This window comes from Lepisma saccharinum, chromosome 21, assembly GCF_977018435.1.
Source record: "Lepisma saccharinum chromosome 21, izLepSacc3.1, whole genome shotgun sequence".
In the NCBI taxonomy this organism is placed as follows: Eukaryota; Metazoa; Arthropoda; class Insecta; order Zygentoma; family Lepismatidae; genus Lepisma; species Lepisma saccharinum.
Genome location: NC_139249.1, coordinates 26,261,509 through 26,277,432, shown reverse-complemented (window position 1 = coordinate 26,277,432; position 15,924 = coordinate 26,261,509). Strand labels below are relative to the sequence as shown.

General features: G+C 40.1%; 1 protein-coding gene across 1 annotated transcript; it reads left to right on the top strand.

Moving 5' to 3' along the window:
• Positions 1-743: 743 nt before the first annotated feature.
• Positions 744-12,061, top strand: LOC146004512 (uncharacterized). The gene is made up of 3 exons (XM_083143385.1): positions 744-885; positions 10,338-10,424; positions 11,357-12,061. The coding sequence occupies exons 1-3, from the start codon at positions 862-864 to the stop codon at positions 11,489-11,491; spliced, it is 246 nt and encodes an 81-aa protein (XP_082999511.1). The 5' UTR covers positions 744-861; the 3' UTR covers positions 11,492-12,061.
• Positions 12,062-15,924: the final 3,863 nt, after the last annotated feature.

The window sequence follows — 15,924 nt, the reverse complement described above, 5'->3', positions numbered from 1 at the left end:
TTTTATTTACTATTATTGCTGTCGATAGTACGTGTAAACTACATTTTTGTTTTGATTCTCACTTCCAGCTTTATGAGTGGTAAATAGAAAAATGTCTTGTGGAAGATTGAAGGCGGCTTCTGTGCGATTGCGTCACCCCTTGTCAATCAAAACTTGTTTACCTGAATTACTCACCTTTTATTCACCCGCCTTGGTGTGTTTTCGAGCTGAACTAATGAAGCTTATGGCTATCTGTGCCCAGCTCCTGGCCTCGCGTAATGCGTAAGCGCGGGAGTGTATTCGCTTATGTCCACGCGGTGACATTGTATGAACTTGGAACGGCCTCAGGAAGGTCGGGGGAGAGATCGGGCGCTCGCTTTCCCGACTCCCAGTTTGTTGGTTGCCGTGGTTGGCTGTGGTTGAGTGCCTCCGTTCCACAGTGAGTATTAAGTCGTAGAATGTGCGTTTCGTTTACTGTGCCGGTAACGTACTGCTTATTTAACATAATTGAAGATCATTAGTTGAGTGACTCATTGTTCGATTGTACGCTGCTGTTCACATAAAGTGGCACACCTACAGTTAGAGAGTCGATAAGTGTGCCACTACTCGAACACGAGTGTGCTAATTATAAAAGGGAAAACGTTACTTTCGTGAGACGATCCTGCGGAGTGGTTAGCACAGCGCGCTGTGACGTCATGGGTATCGGGATCGAATCCCGACATGGGAGTTATTCGTGAGTGTCCCTTCATCATGTCACCACTCATCCCCCTTCGCGATTAGCAAAATTGGCAGGAAAGCGAAGTAAAATAAACCTTGTCAATAAATCGTGTGACGATCCCGCTCGTCCATGTCAAAGATCGCGGAAACGCAAGAAGAGTAAAGATGAAACTTCATTGGCGCCAAGACGTAAGTATTGGCTCACTGTTGATTGATTTGTTCATTTTTCTCCGCCTCTTTGGGATAATCGCAAATATGAGAATGAACGATGGTATGAAATTTAAGCGACGCTCACAAAGAAGACTCGTGCCCAGGTCTGGATTCGAACCCGGTACTCCTGGCGTCGTACCAGAGATCTTGGCTTAGTGTTGCTTATATGATCTCGATCGGTTCGTACAGTGACAGTATCGGCTGAGCCAGCTTTCGTGACGGAGTGGTTATGTAAACTCGCTACCAAGCCAAATGACCCAGGTTAGAATCCTGGGAATGCATGGATGTGTGTCATCGTGTTTGTTCCATCGCCAATCTCATCAGTTCATCGCCATCGACACGATTAACCCAAGATGTAGAAAAACTACCAAAATAGAGATACTGTTTGGCCCTGACGGCTAGTGAAAGCTCTATGCAGCCAGCTCCGAGAGGAGGCCTGTGTTCGAATTCCCTGTAAGGCATGTTTTGTTTCTTCATTTCAGTGAGATCATTATCTATACTAATGTCCAAAATTAAAGCAACAAACTGAAATTCTTTCCCGTGTGTCCATTTGACCACATAATACGATCAGGTGATAGTAATATTTATTATGTCATAGACAACTGGTTTAAGATAGAAAATAAACTAACATTAATGTGCCAGGATTTATCAACAAAAAATCACGATAGCAACAGGTTAAACTTGGCAAATTTATCAAAAAAAATCACACGAGGAAAGGATTTCTGTTTGTTGCTTTAATTTTGGACACTAGTGTATTTGAGAAGCACGGAATGCACCACAAAAGTCTAAACAACAATATTAAGAAAGCCCTAATTGTAAGAGGCTTGTAATGGATACTCTTATAGTAATATATTCGTATATACATACTGTGTAGTTACTTTTGTTTATTCCTCTTACATTGTCCTCCCCCATAGTTTTTCTCACCAGCAGTGTTACTCATTTCAAGTCTGCATAGAGGGTCTCCCCGGTGACGTAGTGGTAACATTGTCGCCTTGTAATCAAGGTGTCCCTGGTTCGATACCCGGTGGAGCCCTATAGTGGTCCGGATCCCACTTTAAACTGTGGGTCCAGTCCCGATTAGCCTATCAGTGCATAAAGCGAACTTAAAACAACTCAAGTTTGCACAGAGGCAGGGAGTAACGGTGGTCTTGTATTCAGATATACCGATGTACGAATGAAAAAGATTTTGTTCCTCTTCCTGAAAAATTATGATACAGACACTGGACACAGTATCACATCTTTATGCAAGTGCCTGTCTGGTTCTCCTCTGTAGTGTCGAAAATGATACATAGTACCGAAAGGAAGTAAAATACGCTGTTCCTGTGGTAAGAATGGTTCAATTATTTCAGCACTAGAAACAGCAATTTACCGTAATTTTTGTATTGTACACAACGCTGTCCGGCAACCACGTGAGTTCAGTTTTCGTTTTATTTTTCAAACGCACATAGGTTGTTGGTTCTGAATGAGGTGAAGGGCTATTACCAATTTTCTTCCTACTAACTCTTCACCTAATTCAGAGCTACCAGCCGCCGCTGTGAACAATTCGAGCCAAATCGTTCCTATATCAACTGTGGTTCCTACTGAAAGAAGTTGTTCCTATTCTACTGGGGCGCGTCAAGGATCTGAGCGCTCAGCGAACAACGTGATCGCTCAGCTACTTGACGGCCAAATAAACGTTGCTCGGCGAGCGCTGCTCACTTGATCGCTGAGCGAACTTGAAGCTTGCTCGCCACAGGTTTGAGCCACAGAACATAGCGTTTTTATGTTTCGATCTCGTGAGGAAGAGAATAAGAAGAGGAAAACTGTGTGAGGATGGCGGGCTGGTGGCGAATAGGGCAGTATTTATGATGAACGGCTTGCAATATATTGTAATTACGGAGGAAGTTCAAGTAACAGAATGTAATATAATATTCCAGTTTTTGTAATTGTATTAAAATGAAAGTGTTCATTCCAAATACACAATGTAGTTTTTGGAAAGTTGTGCAAAATGTGTGAAAATGAAAATTTCAACAGTTGTGTGTCCGCATCAACTATTTCCATAATTAACAGCTTTTCAAACTGAAATCTTGTCCACTCACTGCAGCCACGTTGATCACAGATTATTCAAAGGCACTGATATTTTGATCAATGAGGAGACGCCGTCAAGTAAATGATCTGTCTGCTCAGCGAGCATCGCTCAACCAGCACTACGATGTTCAATTGTTCGACCATCCGGGTTCCAGTAATCAATCGATCAGGAAAATCAGTGCCTTCTGTTGATCTGGTGTTTGTTTACAATATCTTTGGTCGACACTGGGGCACTAGATTGGCAACGAATCAACATTTTTCGAGTTTAAACCGACCTTATCCGATCAGTCCAGAATTGGTTAGAAATAGCAAAGCTGAATATCTTCAGCATTTCCTGGCCGGACGAACTTCCCAAGGGCAGGGTCTAATGCAAGGTGAAACGGAACAAGGAAACGGACAGTAGGGGAGGAAGTCAAGCTGCGAAGGTCGTCCTCGCATTGATTGCAAATGCCTTTCCTGCCCACCTTGCACTGCGTGGGACGCAAGTCTTGACTAACGCCGCGGTCTCGGAGATAACGTGTACATCAGTGGCATAGTCTGAGCCAAAACCTGGTCTAGCTCACTGTGACACTTGGTCCTAGGCAAAGTCAGACGCACCCATTTTGCTTGCTCTTGCCTTCTTCAAGGAAGCCATGTTCCTATCCCAACTTCATTCATGTTGCAAACTTCTAAGAATTCGGTTGCCAACCCCTAAGAATTCAGGTTGCCAACTTCAGAATCGCCATTAATTTTCTTATTGAAATGAGTAAATTTATTCCGTTTCTATTCGATTTTTCTTCTCTATTTTACTCTTTAGGCTTCAGGCTTCGCAGATAGCCTACCTAGCCTGGAATATACGCTCCTGGCGAAGTACACTACACAAGATCTAATTTCGACTAGCCTATCTGGGCATATGTTTTTTAAACAAACTTTGCTAATCTTTATGAAATGCATTGCGTAAAGCAAGGTGCATTAACTGAGCTATGGACGACTCATAAGCGAAATAGAAAATACATACATTTAGAAGAAAGGTTTGGCACTTTTAAATCTTACGAAGCTGTCTATAATAGAATCATAGACCTGAAAATTGCTCCATAAACTACAATAAATTCTCGAGTTTTCTTAGAAGAACATAAGTACTTTGAAGAAGCATTCAAAGCATATAAGAAGGGTTTGGCATTATTTAAGTGGCCTAATGTGTTTGACACATGGAATACACATTTGACAGAATTCTTGAATCGTTATGGCAAGCGTGCTAGGGATTTATTTGAACAGTGTCTAGAGAACTGCCCAGAAAAGTTTGCTAAATCATGATACCTTCTTTATGCAAATTTAGACGAAGGTGCTACCAGGACTGCTACCTGAGGAGCAGTTCAAGTTTAATATTTACATCAAGAAAGCGGCGGATATTTATGGAGTTCCCAAAACAAGGCATATACGTATATGAAAAGGCCATGGAAACTATCTAACTTGTCGTGCTGCACATTCATTAGTAGGAATAAACATTTGCATACGTCTAAAACAGTTCGGGCGGGATAGAAGGCGTTGACAGGATCCAACAGGTGGCTTTAGACGTGTAAAAAATAAACTAAGATAGGTGGAAGCGTTAGGAATTCAGTACTGTCAAGCTACTTTCCGAACACTCCACTATAATACAGTGTGTGGAAGCGCATTGCACAGTAATTCTGATTCCATGTTAACCTGTAGGTCCTTTTGCCGCCTGGCTTACCCAAACATGAAGTAGTATTTAAATAAGTGTTTGGCCCAAATCAAGCTGTAGGATATCGTTTATGAAATTTTCCCAGTTCAGTTTCATTACTTGTAGAAAATGTGTTGGGAGATTTGTGTAAATCTCGAGAGCAAAATCTAATCGTAAATTAAATGGTTGTTATTTGGCATTGCAAGAATCCGTTGCATTAACTGTGCTTATCTTGAACGAATGTGAAAGAATAAATACTAAGGACATAACAGAAAACATAAGGAACAAATTCAACCCGATTTCACCGTACATACCGTGACGTAATATCGAGGAAACAGGTTGGAAAAGCACTCGTCTGTTTCAAGGGTGAGACTGTGACTAATAAACCATCCGACACGCCATATTGAAAATCTCATGACGTCACTCCATTCGACAGCCATCTGGTGTTGTTTATAGGAACAATTTAACTGAACAGTGTAGTGTTAATTTTTGGGGAGAATGCAACGAATTGCAGTAATAATAGTACAAAGAGAGTAAAATCTCACGCCACTCTACCACTCCAATCCCATAATTCTCCCAGTAAAGTTGATTATGTCGTACAGCGTTGCAGTTCGTGTATCTTTCTTGTGCAGACGGTGGGCAGTATATTATTGTTGTCACTCATCTGAAATAACGATCCATGAAAGCCAGATGTTCAAGCGCTTTAAGTACTCTCCCCCACAATCTCGTCAGCGAAGGTTCAGGTTTCGAGTCCCGACCTCAGCAAGAGTGTTTCAGCATGTTTATTCTTATTTGCATGTGGGGCCTCCCCGATGGCGCAGTGTTAGCGTCGTTGCCTTGTAATCAAGGGGCACGGGTTCGATATCCGGTGGAGGCACTTTTGAGGGTAAGGGCGGCGCGAGCGTGGTGGTGATCACGTCAGGACAACAAACGGTCGAGATCACGTTATGTGCGAGGCCCCATGCATGTTGCAATGTGCATTTTTTACTGGAAATAGCAGAAAATGATGGACTATTTAATGGCAAGAGAAACAGTTTGTTGCGAGGAACCTAAACTGCTCCTCCCCTACTGACCTTTCCGCGCGGTGAAGAACGGTCTGTGCTCTGGATGGTCGTAGGAGGAGGAGAAAACTTAGCATTACGCTTATGGAAGTATTATTTTAATTGTTCCCTTAGGAATATCAAACTTTGGATGGCACAGAAAAACACATGAACGGAACGAGGACAGGTTGAAGATTTGATTCTCAGGAGGAAAAGTCGAAACTTTCATTTGAATAGACGTAACTTGAAGTTGTTGAGTTATCATATTTTTCAAACATCGTATCTAGCTTAATAATCAATTTTTTTTTTTTTAAAAAAAAAACGCTTCCACTTGCAACATGAGAAATTCATACTCTCTTGTATAGTCGGGGTTATTTTCAGTAGCAGTGCCCATTCCGACTATATTGAAATAAATGCACGACTGGTGTGAAACTGTCACAGTACCGAAACAGCGGTTGGTGCAAAATGAGACATCCAAGCTGGCCAAGTAATATGTAAATATATAATTTATACGGCGCACGCTTTTAGAAGGAACATGAGTTCGGCCAATACCCAGTCAGTGCTACTGCGCTGTTGCCAAACTAACTGCTAGCGCAAGGGAAGGACAGAAGATTCGCGATGTGTCCATTATTTTGATAATGCATGCACAGTATATATGAGTACAGTGAAATAATATAGTGAATATTTCTACACAGGATTATAATATCATATCACTGCAGCATATACGAGAAACCCATACCTGAAAGAAGCTTGAAGGTATTTATTTATTCATCACCGCTCTCGTCGTCTTCCTCGGTCTCCGTGTCACTCATTTCCGAGTCACTCTCCTGGAAGTTAATGATTAGATTTTGCACCCTTGGTGCCTGTGCTACTGGCGCTAGGTTTCGAGAGTGACATTATTTAAAATAAAAAGAACACACGGAACACACACTATCGCACGAAAGGGCTGTATTTAATCTTTTTACAAACTGTTCTTTGTGGCGCACGAGTGAACGATAAGCGAATAATTTTACACCGGCCTTGCTACGAGAACGCTGAACTCAAACTGACCTAGACTTTCAATGTTCGAGAACGCCCAGAACAATGAAGGGTCATTGTTTATATCGAGGCGAATTTAACACCCACAGTTTTCCCTAGACACAATAACTCAGCTGCGTCAACACGGTGGCAACGAAAAAAAAATGGAAATGAAAGGTGTTGTTTCCCTTGTTTCTTAAAGGAACGATAACTCCGGCTGTAGGCGACGGAAATTCATGGGACTTGGACAGTCAGGTTCAAAATGTCTTTCCCCATCTTATGATCAACATTACAGTGGCGAGTTTTATGAAAACTTTTGCGCGCTAGAAAAATACAGAACACGGCTTTTAACTTCCGCGCCGCAGTCTCCTAACTGTACAACGTTGAAATCCTGCCATTGGCTGATCGCCACGCACAACCTCTGCGTGGCCCCGCCCGATATCGCTTCTAAAAGCGTGCGTCGTATAGTCACATTTGACCATTATTCTTAACGGCGTGTAACCTACAAAGAATGTTGACAGTATGTGGGGTTAGGCACATTAACTTTACACTCACTTCACCCGGTATTTTTTGCGGGTACTTCTGATGCTATGAAATAGTTGTCTGAGTATCAGCAACACTTACCACGTTACAGTTTGAATTTTTCGTTGTCATTTACACATTACACTCGACAGGTGAGCATTATTATTCCAACTTCAGATTACTCATCCAGTGGACTAACACTACTACCCCCCACCCCGATGTTCAAAGAGCAGCTTCTAATACTTATTTGCCTGAAATAATTGTTTTAATATCCAACCCAACGTTAATCTATATGAGGAATCATGTCTCCACTTGCAATTGGGTGTTGAAAATGTCGACTCAGGCAGACGTGTATCTATTTACACTCATGCTAAACGAGGTACATAAATGATGTAACAAAGAAAATAGCAATGTTTAAAAAGTACATTCCTTTCTTTGGGTTTTGTAACTACCACTAACTACACACAATTGTAAAAGTTCATATATTCTTGCCAAGCGATGAAAGACCTTACGCAGGAACCAGACATTGCGTCCAAGGTGAGCATCATTCATTGTGGCAGAGATCAAAGTCGTTGGCCTTGGTATGTAAAGAGGCAGGGGGCATCCCTCGAACTTTCACCAGGTGTCGCTTTTTCCTCCAGCTGTTTTCTACATCTTCACCCACTATTTAACTTTCTCCTGGCGCTGATGGATTGTAAGTTTGTGAAATATGCGTTTATGTTGTCTTTCTCTATCTGCGCGGATTGGTCCGAATTGATTTGTGTAGTGGGCCGTCATCCGTTACAACTGAAAGTTGCTATTTAGCTTGTCTGTAAGCTAACTCATAACTGCACGTATAGACACGATGATAATTATCAAGATGTCTTTAATAACGAACTTTAAAGTCAGGTCGTTTTATGCTCAAGCACATTGAACAGTTGGACAGAATTGCCGAACATTTTTCCTGTCCAAATATCAGCAAAAATCCAACAATAATGTGTATTCACGTTTATTGTTGTACAGCTACGCATCTCGTTGCCAGAGATACACTCTAAAAAAAAATCTGTCATAAATGGATTCCCGAAAATGACTAAAAAATGGCCAGTATGGAAAAGTGCCGTAAGAGTTTCGTTTCTGGCGGATTCATAATTCCCACAGCCCACGTGTAATGTGAAGTGAAATTTGGTAATTATATGCCGTAGTTTTCAAAGTTAAATAGTCTTCAAACGGTCGGAAACTGTTTGAAAGTAAAAGGTTTAACACGCTCAAAGTATACCGTGTGCTCTCGAGCTGCGAATTCATGATTTCATCTGCACTCTGGTGTTTGAAATTGAAAAGTTCTAAACGTGGGAATCGGTCGAGTGTCACTGTTGCATTTTTGTCACTCACTTTATGCTTAGAAGGCTGATCCGAACTGGGCCTAAAATTCGAAGTGGGATTCGAACCACTGTGTAATGTGCTTCTTCCAAGGATCATTACTCACTTGCTTCGTTTATAAATCGCATTATTTCCCCTTATTTGAAAGTACTCGAATTCAATTCCCAGGGTTAACATTTTGCAGAAATTAACCGCACGAGCCAGTAGGTACGCAGGATTATTTTTTCCCCCCGGAGGGGGTTGGAATTACACAGGTGGCTATTGCATAGCTGCGTTTTAGGGGGCGGTATACAATATAAAATTTTCGTGATACAATTTTTAACATTCGTTTTAAAAGTTGTTCAAAAGACAAGAATGGTAATGGGGGGAAGGGGAGATTGCATTTACCACTTCAGTTTTCCCGAGTTCTGTGCCGCTTTCATTTGAAAATTTTGATTTGCCAAAATTTAGCCCCATCAGCTCCCCTCTGCGTAGGCCAGTGTTATCCTGGAGGCTCACCTATCCTCTTAATCAGTGGGTACTTGTTTGGGGGGGGGGATAAAGATAATCAGAGCATGGTGCCGATAATTTCGCTTATCTCCACTATGGCGAGATCGAGAATGTGATGGGTGCCATGCTTTTATATTCCTTATGTAACTTCCTTCATGGCATGGTTCAATACACAGAAGATAACATTTTAGTGGCTTTTAAAAAAGTGTTATTCAAGTGGAAGTCCTAACCTTCCCCTGCCGTTTGTTTCTGTCTAGAGTGCGTTTGCATCAAGCGTGAAGGTTGATTGCAGATTGCAACACGCGCGAACGTGTGGCTGCCTGCCAGGCGTCGACACTTACTATACCTAAAAATAACCGTGCCAGGAATGCACTACTCATTCAGTTTACTACCTATTCTGTTTCTACCAAAGTTTACTTGGCTTGCAATTGTGATTCGAGCTCCAAAAACACGGGTCACCGACTTCGAATCATGCACTAGTTCACCAACTGTTTATTGCATTGGTAAGTCATGTGATATGGAGGGCAGTTATTTACAGAAATTTTATCCCGAAAGATGTGCAGAAAAATTAGTAACATTCATAATCGCACTATGAACATAAAATTGATCAGTACAACAATATACCTGGATTATGAATGTTTTTTTGTGTGTTTGTGGTTGGGCTTTTCATCTCTTTTGTTGCTATTATCATACTTTATGTTGTAAAGATCAAGTATTTCACACTCTTGCCCAGCAATTACAAGTTTTATCCCTATTTTCTAGTTAGTGTTGTATGTATTTGTTAATGCCAAAACGTGCCCAAGAATTATATACACACACTCACTCTCTCTCTCTCTCTGCTTAAAGTTCCAGTACGCTTCTTCATAAGTCAATTTGGAATAGTGATAAAAATGATGTAGGATACTGGAATATATTCGTACTTATTTATCTATATGCTTTTTATTCCTAGTTTTTCTTCTCATTATGAAAGAAGTGCTGGTATGATTTTATACTGCACTGCATGTATATATCTTGCCCCCCCCCCCCCCCAAGGCAAGGTAAATTTGAGCCAATACACAATTTTGCACTGCCAGAAAGAACACTGTATGTGTATATATCTTGCAAATTTTGAGTGTTGAGTTGTGACATTTGCAGTAAGGACATACAAGGAGAAAATCATAGTGGAGCATATTCAGAAAGATGGCTTCTCTTTGTAAAATTTTCCATTTGTTTTTGTCTGGAGGAAAATATCCAGTTTTAACATTGTATTTCTTTTGTTGCAGGTAGACAGAACATCTGCAATCAGAGGCTTCATGGCTGTGCATCTCACTCGAGTAGTTTTATCCCCCTTTAGGCTGACTCTAACACAGGTAATGTAAAATACAGGGTGAGCATAAAGTCTTTCCCTGATTACAAACTTTTATTGCTAAAGAACTATGCTAGATACAGATATGCGGTTTGTTGGAAATGGTAGCTTAACTCATAATCTTTTGTTTTCAGTACACTTGGCATGTGCTCCCTTTGTTGCCTTTAGAACGTCGAGGCGATACTCAATTTCTCTCCATGTCTTTGCCAACATCTATTCCTTCACCGTCTCTATAGCATCCCGTATTTGTGGCTGAAGAGTTTGCATATCAGGAACTGGTGAACGAAACACTGTGTTCTTAACGTAACCAGAGAAAAGAAAGTCAAGAGGGGTTATGTCCGGCAAATGCGGTGGCCATGATATGGGAATCAGAATAGGAATCAGACAAAACAAAGAAATAGAAAAAAAAACCTTGATGTATTGCACTACTTATTGCCATAGGTTTTATTTGCCTATCTACCGTGGAAGTTGATATATAAATATTCATAATCAGGGAAAGACTTTATGCTCACCCTGTATTAATATTGCATTTATTAGTAGCCATTTATCCACACACACACCTAAAATTTCCTCAAAAACACTCGAGTGTGCACAATTGTTATAAAAATTAACCAGTATGAGAATTAAATTATTTGATTTGGGGAGGATAATACCATATATTGCTGGATTCAGGTGCATTATTAGAACTCAACTCAAGGGCCAAGGCAGAGCATGAGCAGTAGAATAGTTTGTCTTGAAGCTCTACTGGTTATGAATAATGAAAAGTCTTTTAAGAGCTAATATCTGTCATTTTTGGTGCTTGAAAGATCACCTGATGATAATTATCAGACACTAAGACACACTTGATTTTCAATAAGTGCAATTATTTACAGCATAAAACTTTCAACTTTCCATTGCTAAAAGTAAAAGCTGAAATCACAATTTCTGTATTTGCAGGCTGTCTCTGCTAGCCGACCAGGGGTTGACAGGTCGGTCCTGTCATCAGCATTGTTCCTGGCCGGAATTGGATTGGGGCTATCCTCATTCAGCCTAAAGCAGCTCCTCTCTTCTGCACCCAGACGTCATTATTGAAAAGAAACTCCACGCGGAGACAGGATGGGAAATGAAAAGCAGTGGTGCTGCTACGAAACTGTTTGTATTTAGGACTTTTGAGGGAAATAAACGGAGCCATGGAAACTTTTACACGTAATCATATTTTTCCTTCCAGTTGCATTTTCATCGCATCGCTCAATGTCCAGTGATTAGCTTGCTAAGTGTTGTCATTAATCGATAGGCACATTCGATGCAGGACCTCATCCACCTTGTTGGCAAATTCTTTTGTGTTTGTTGTCACAAAGGGAAAGGAATTTGCAGCAGGTTGACGACCAGGTCCTGCAGTTTATTTGGCATGTAGAGTATTTTCACCGTGCTAGTCAGAAAAAGTGAATTTAGCATGCAGTTTTGCGAAAGCCTAGAATGTGTAAATAGTGAGTATTATTCAGTGGGGGGCATCATTGTTAAACATAGTTCAAAAGATTTTGTAGGCCAATTTTGTAAAAAAGATTCATCAAAATGCAATATCATTTCTTATATTTTCATTTTTGTTCAATGCTGTATACATTATATGATAATTATTAAATGATGTTTTCCCTATAAAATATATTTGTTGTGTTTCTGTTCTACCATTATCCTGTATATCTTCAATTAGCATTCAAGGTTTGAAGAGAGATATTATTGCTCATCTGAGAAAAGGTGTAAGTACGTACATGGACGTCCGCAGGATTTTTTCCAGGGAGGGGCAAGGAAGGTATTTTTTGTCCAAGGGGGGGCCAACATGGCATATTTTCACCAATAATAGTGTTCATCCCTCAAAAAAACATTGCTTAAATTTAAATTTATCATGTTCGTGCCATAATTAACACATATTATTGAGGCTGAAATTAAATTATATATGTGAAATATGTAATTTTTGGTTGACTTTCGTTTTCCAGGGGGGCCACGGCCCCCCCTTCCAGACGCCCATGAATACTTAGCATATTTTTAAACCTTTGGTAAATTAGCATCCTTAGCCATTAGAGACAGGGCAAGTTTTTAAGAGGGGGGGATTTCACCCTTGTCTCAAACCTTTCCACTGTGCAGTTTTATGAATGACACATCCCAATTATTTCCCATCCACCAAGTATGTAAACTATATTATTAAATACAGTGATGTAAATTGGGTTCAAAAACTTTGGACTAACTCACCATACCATAGTGTTAGAATGGAAAAAAATTCCTGGTGGGGGATTTTACTTCTTATTGGATGGCGAGATGAATGACCCAGAAGCTTCACAAGAGGATGAGAAAAAGTCAAGTGTTTGCTACAGGTATGTATTTCATAAATTAAATAAATATCCTCCAAATTGATATATTTTTTTATATGAAATGTTCTTATCCAGCAACAATTCGTAACAAAACTACAAAGCTGAAAATACATTACTTGTCAAAGTTATCAGAACATGTTTGGAATATGGTGTGGTGAAGGTGCTGACCAGCAATTGTCATGTTTATGAAGCAAAGGGCCAAAAATGGATTTTACATTTTCCCACAAAATTGCTCTCAATAAATAGGAAGTTAATATTGGGTTTATATACGAAGGCTATCCATAAAGTCACTCGCATTTCGGCAGGGGTGCCGCTAGGGATGGGGCGAGCGCAGACATTTTGTGCAGGGACTTCCGCCCATCCATCTGTGGACGTGTGAAGTTTGTGTCACTCCTGCTCTGTTCATAATACATCGTTAACATGAGTGCTCGGATTGAAAATCCCGCCAGTTGTGAAGTGAGGTCGGTCATACGATTTTTGTTGGCGAAAGACACTTAACTGACTGACATTCATCGACAACTGTGTGAAGTTTACAGTAAAGATGTGATGATTGAAAGTGGAGTGAGGCGTTGGTGCCTCATGTTTAAAAATGCCCGCACAAACGTTCACGATGAAGACCGAAGTGGGCGACCGAGCATTGTGACAGATGAACAGGTTGCAAGAATCAATGACAAGATTCGTGAAAATCGCCGTTTTACGATAACAGAGCTCTTGTTTGAGTTTCCGCAAATTTCGCTGAGCTTATTGCATGAAGTTGTGACCCAAAAGTTAGGGTACCATAAGTTTTGTGCAAGATGGGTTCCGAAAATTTTGAAAGGAACACAGAACTCAGCGGATGGTAGCTGCCTTGAAATTCCTAGCGGGATGAAAAGAAATAATAACGTTTAAACACACCACATATGGCAAAGTGGATTGCAGAAATGAATTTCTGAGGGAGAAAAATCCTTGCCTGATTTGTACATCATAATGACAACCTTCCCTTTTGAAAAGAACTAATATGAACCCAAAATGGTGGATTGCAATACGGTGGCTACATTGGAGTTCTATCTTGGAAGGTAGATCCCGTCACACCTTTTTACCTGTGGTACTCGGATACCACAGATTAAAAAAAGGTACTCCATTCCTTTTCTGGAATGAAAGTGTGTCCTATGATTTTCAATTCACCCTATTAATGTATGTCTAAAGAACTATAAATAATCATCTACTTCCTTTCTAGTGATTTTTTTTCGAGGTTAAAGCCCAATTTTGTGGTTGTTACAGAAAAGTGGTCATCTGTTCCAATACATGTTTTCAAACTATAAATGCTGAGACGTGAAACAAGTGACATTTGGTTTCTTCGACTTTTGGAGCATACTGCTTTCAGGCAATGCTAAGAGATACATGTCTTGAGTGCTACACAAAGAGCCTCAAGCACCCTATTAGTATTTAGTAAAGTTCAATTTGATTCTGAAGATATTGGGGGGGGAATGAGTACAATTTGCCCCGAAAAAAATGTACTGCTTTTACATTAGAAATTATAATTTTTCTCCGAAAGTATCAGAAGCAAGTCCCCAATTCTTGCCATGAGAATGAAACACACATCCGGCAATATGCAGCTTCTGTTTAAAACCATCATGTTCCAGCGTTGCCTACGTGGGGGCCTGATGAAATTTAAATATTGTAAAAATATAGTTTTATTTAACTTTCGTCTTCTTCTACTTGATAAATTAAAATTATGTTTATTCGACCATGAGCGTATTGTCTAGTGTGTACGAAAGAAAAAGAGATATAAGTTTTAACTCTCGGATTCATAGTTTCCGAGATAACAATTTTTGGAATTTTGAATTTTCCATTAAAAGCATGGCTTTTATATTAGAAAATATTGTTCTACAAAAGTGTCATCAGTAAGTGCACAATTCTTGATACGAGAATGAAATATATATTAGGCAATACGCAGGAACTGTTTTGAACCCTCGCGTTCTGGCGTTGCCTACGTGGGGGCCTGACGAAATTGAAATTTTGTAAAGAAAAATAAGATTTTAAACTTTCTTTTTCTTATTATATTTGTGTAGTGCAAATTGGATATTTACAACAATAGGCATGTAGCTGAGACTGTACTGAAAGAAACTATCTATAATTTATAATTGTAGCATTCGTAGTTACGGAGATATTAATCTTCATTTAAAACCTTGCGCAATTTTAAACTTCCCACTGAATACGTGCTGGGCGTTTAAGGGTCTACCTTTACTGTGCACTAGGGCCTTGCAATAACTAGTTGAAATTTTGACACACATTAGAAGAAGGTCTAATTATGTAGTGTATGCAACTTGGTTTGGATATATCTTGTCCCATTTAAAAAATCCATCATTTTCCGGTGATTTTTCAATTTCTTGCATATTCAACCACATATAATATGGATTGGGTGATATACAGGGTGTCATTTTAATGGCGCCCACGGACCACAGATTCTTATAGAGGGCATCAAAACAAAACTTTACTCAGTAACATTTTCCTCGGTGCGTCGATTTGACGCTACAGCCGTTCAAAAATGACTGTTTTGCCGCCTGGATACTGGCAACCCAACACAACAGCTGATCGTATCTGTGACGTCATTTCCTGCTGCGAAACCGCACGGGATGGTTACAAGGAACACATATTTTGTGAAAACGAGAACCACATTATTAGCTGTAAAATGAAGCAAGAAACGCATTCAGTAGACCGAACATCATAGCCAGGCATCTTCTGACTACCAGAAGATCAGCATTCATCTCAGGGGAAGTGGGAAATAAACCAACGATATGAGAAGTGGTAAAAACGTATTCAAAATGAAGTGTCAATATCGCATTTTGTCTCAGCCTACATGTCAAATATCAACAATACATTTTATTGGACTTAACAGCTTACATGTGGCTGTTTACGCCCAGCTACATGTCAAATATTTGCAAATCTCGTTGCAAGGTTGATATCGACAGGATTGTGTCCAGATGCCTTGTGATACTTTTGTGCCGATAACGGAAGTATCCGAGGTTCACGTTGTTACATTACGGCTCCAACACGTACAACCACAGAAACAATCTAATTATAAATCAGTAGTGAATATGCTGTCCTGTTCACAGTTGCAAGCTATTACACGTGTATCCGGTGCATAGATAAACACAGTCCTCGGGGAGCTTGTATTACTAC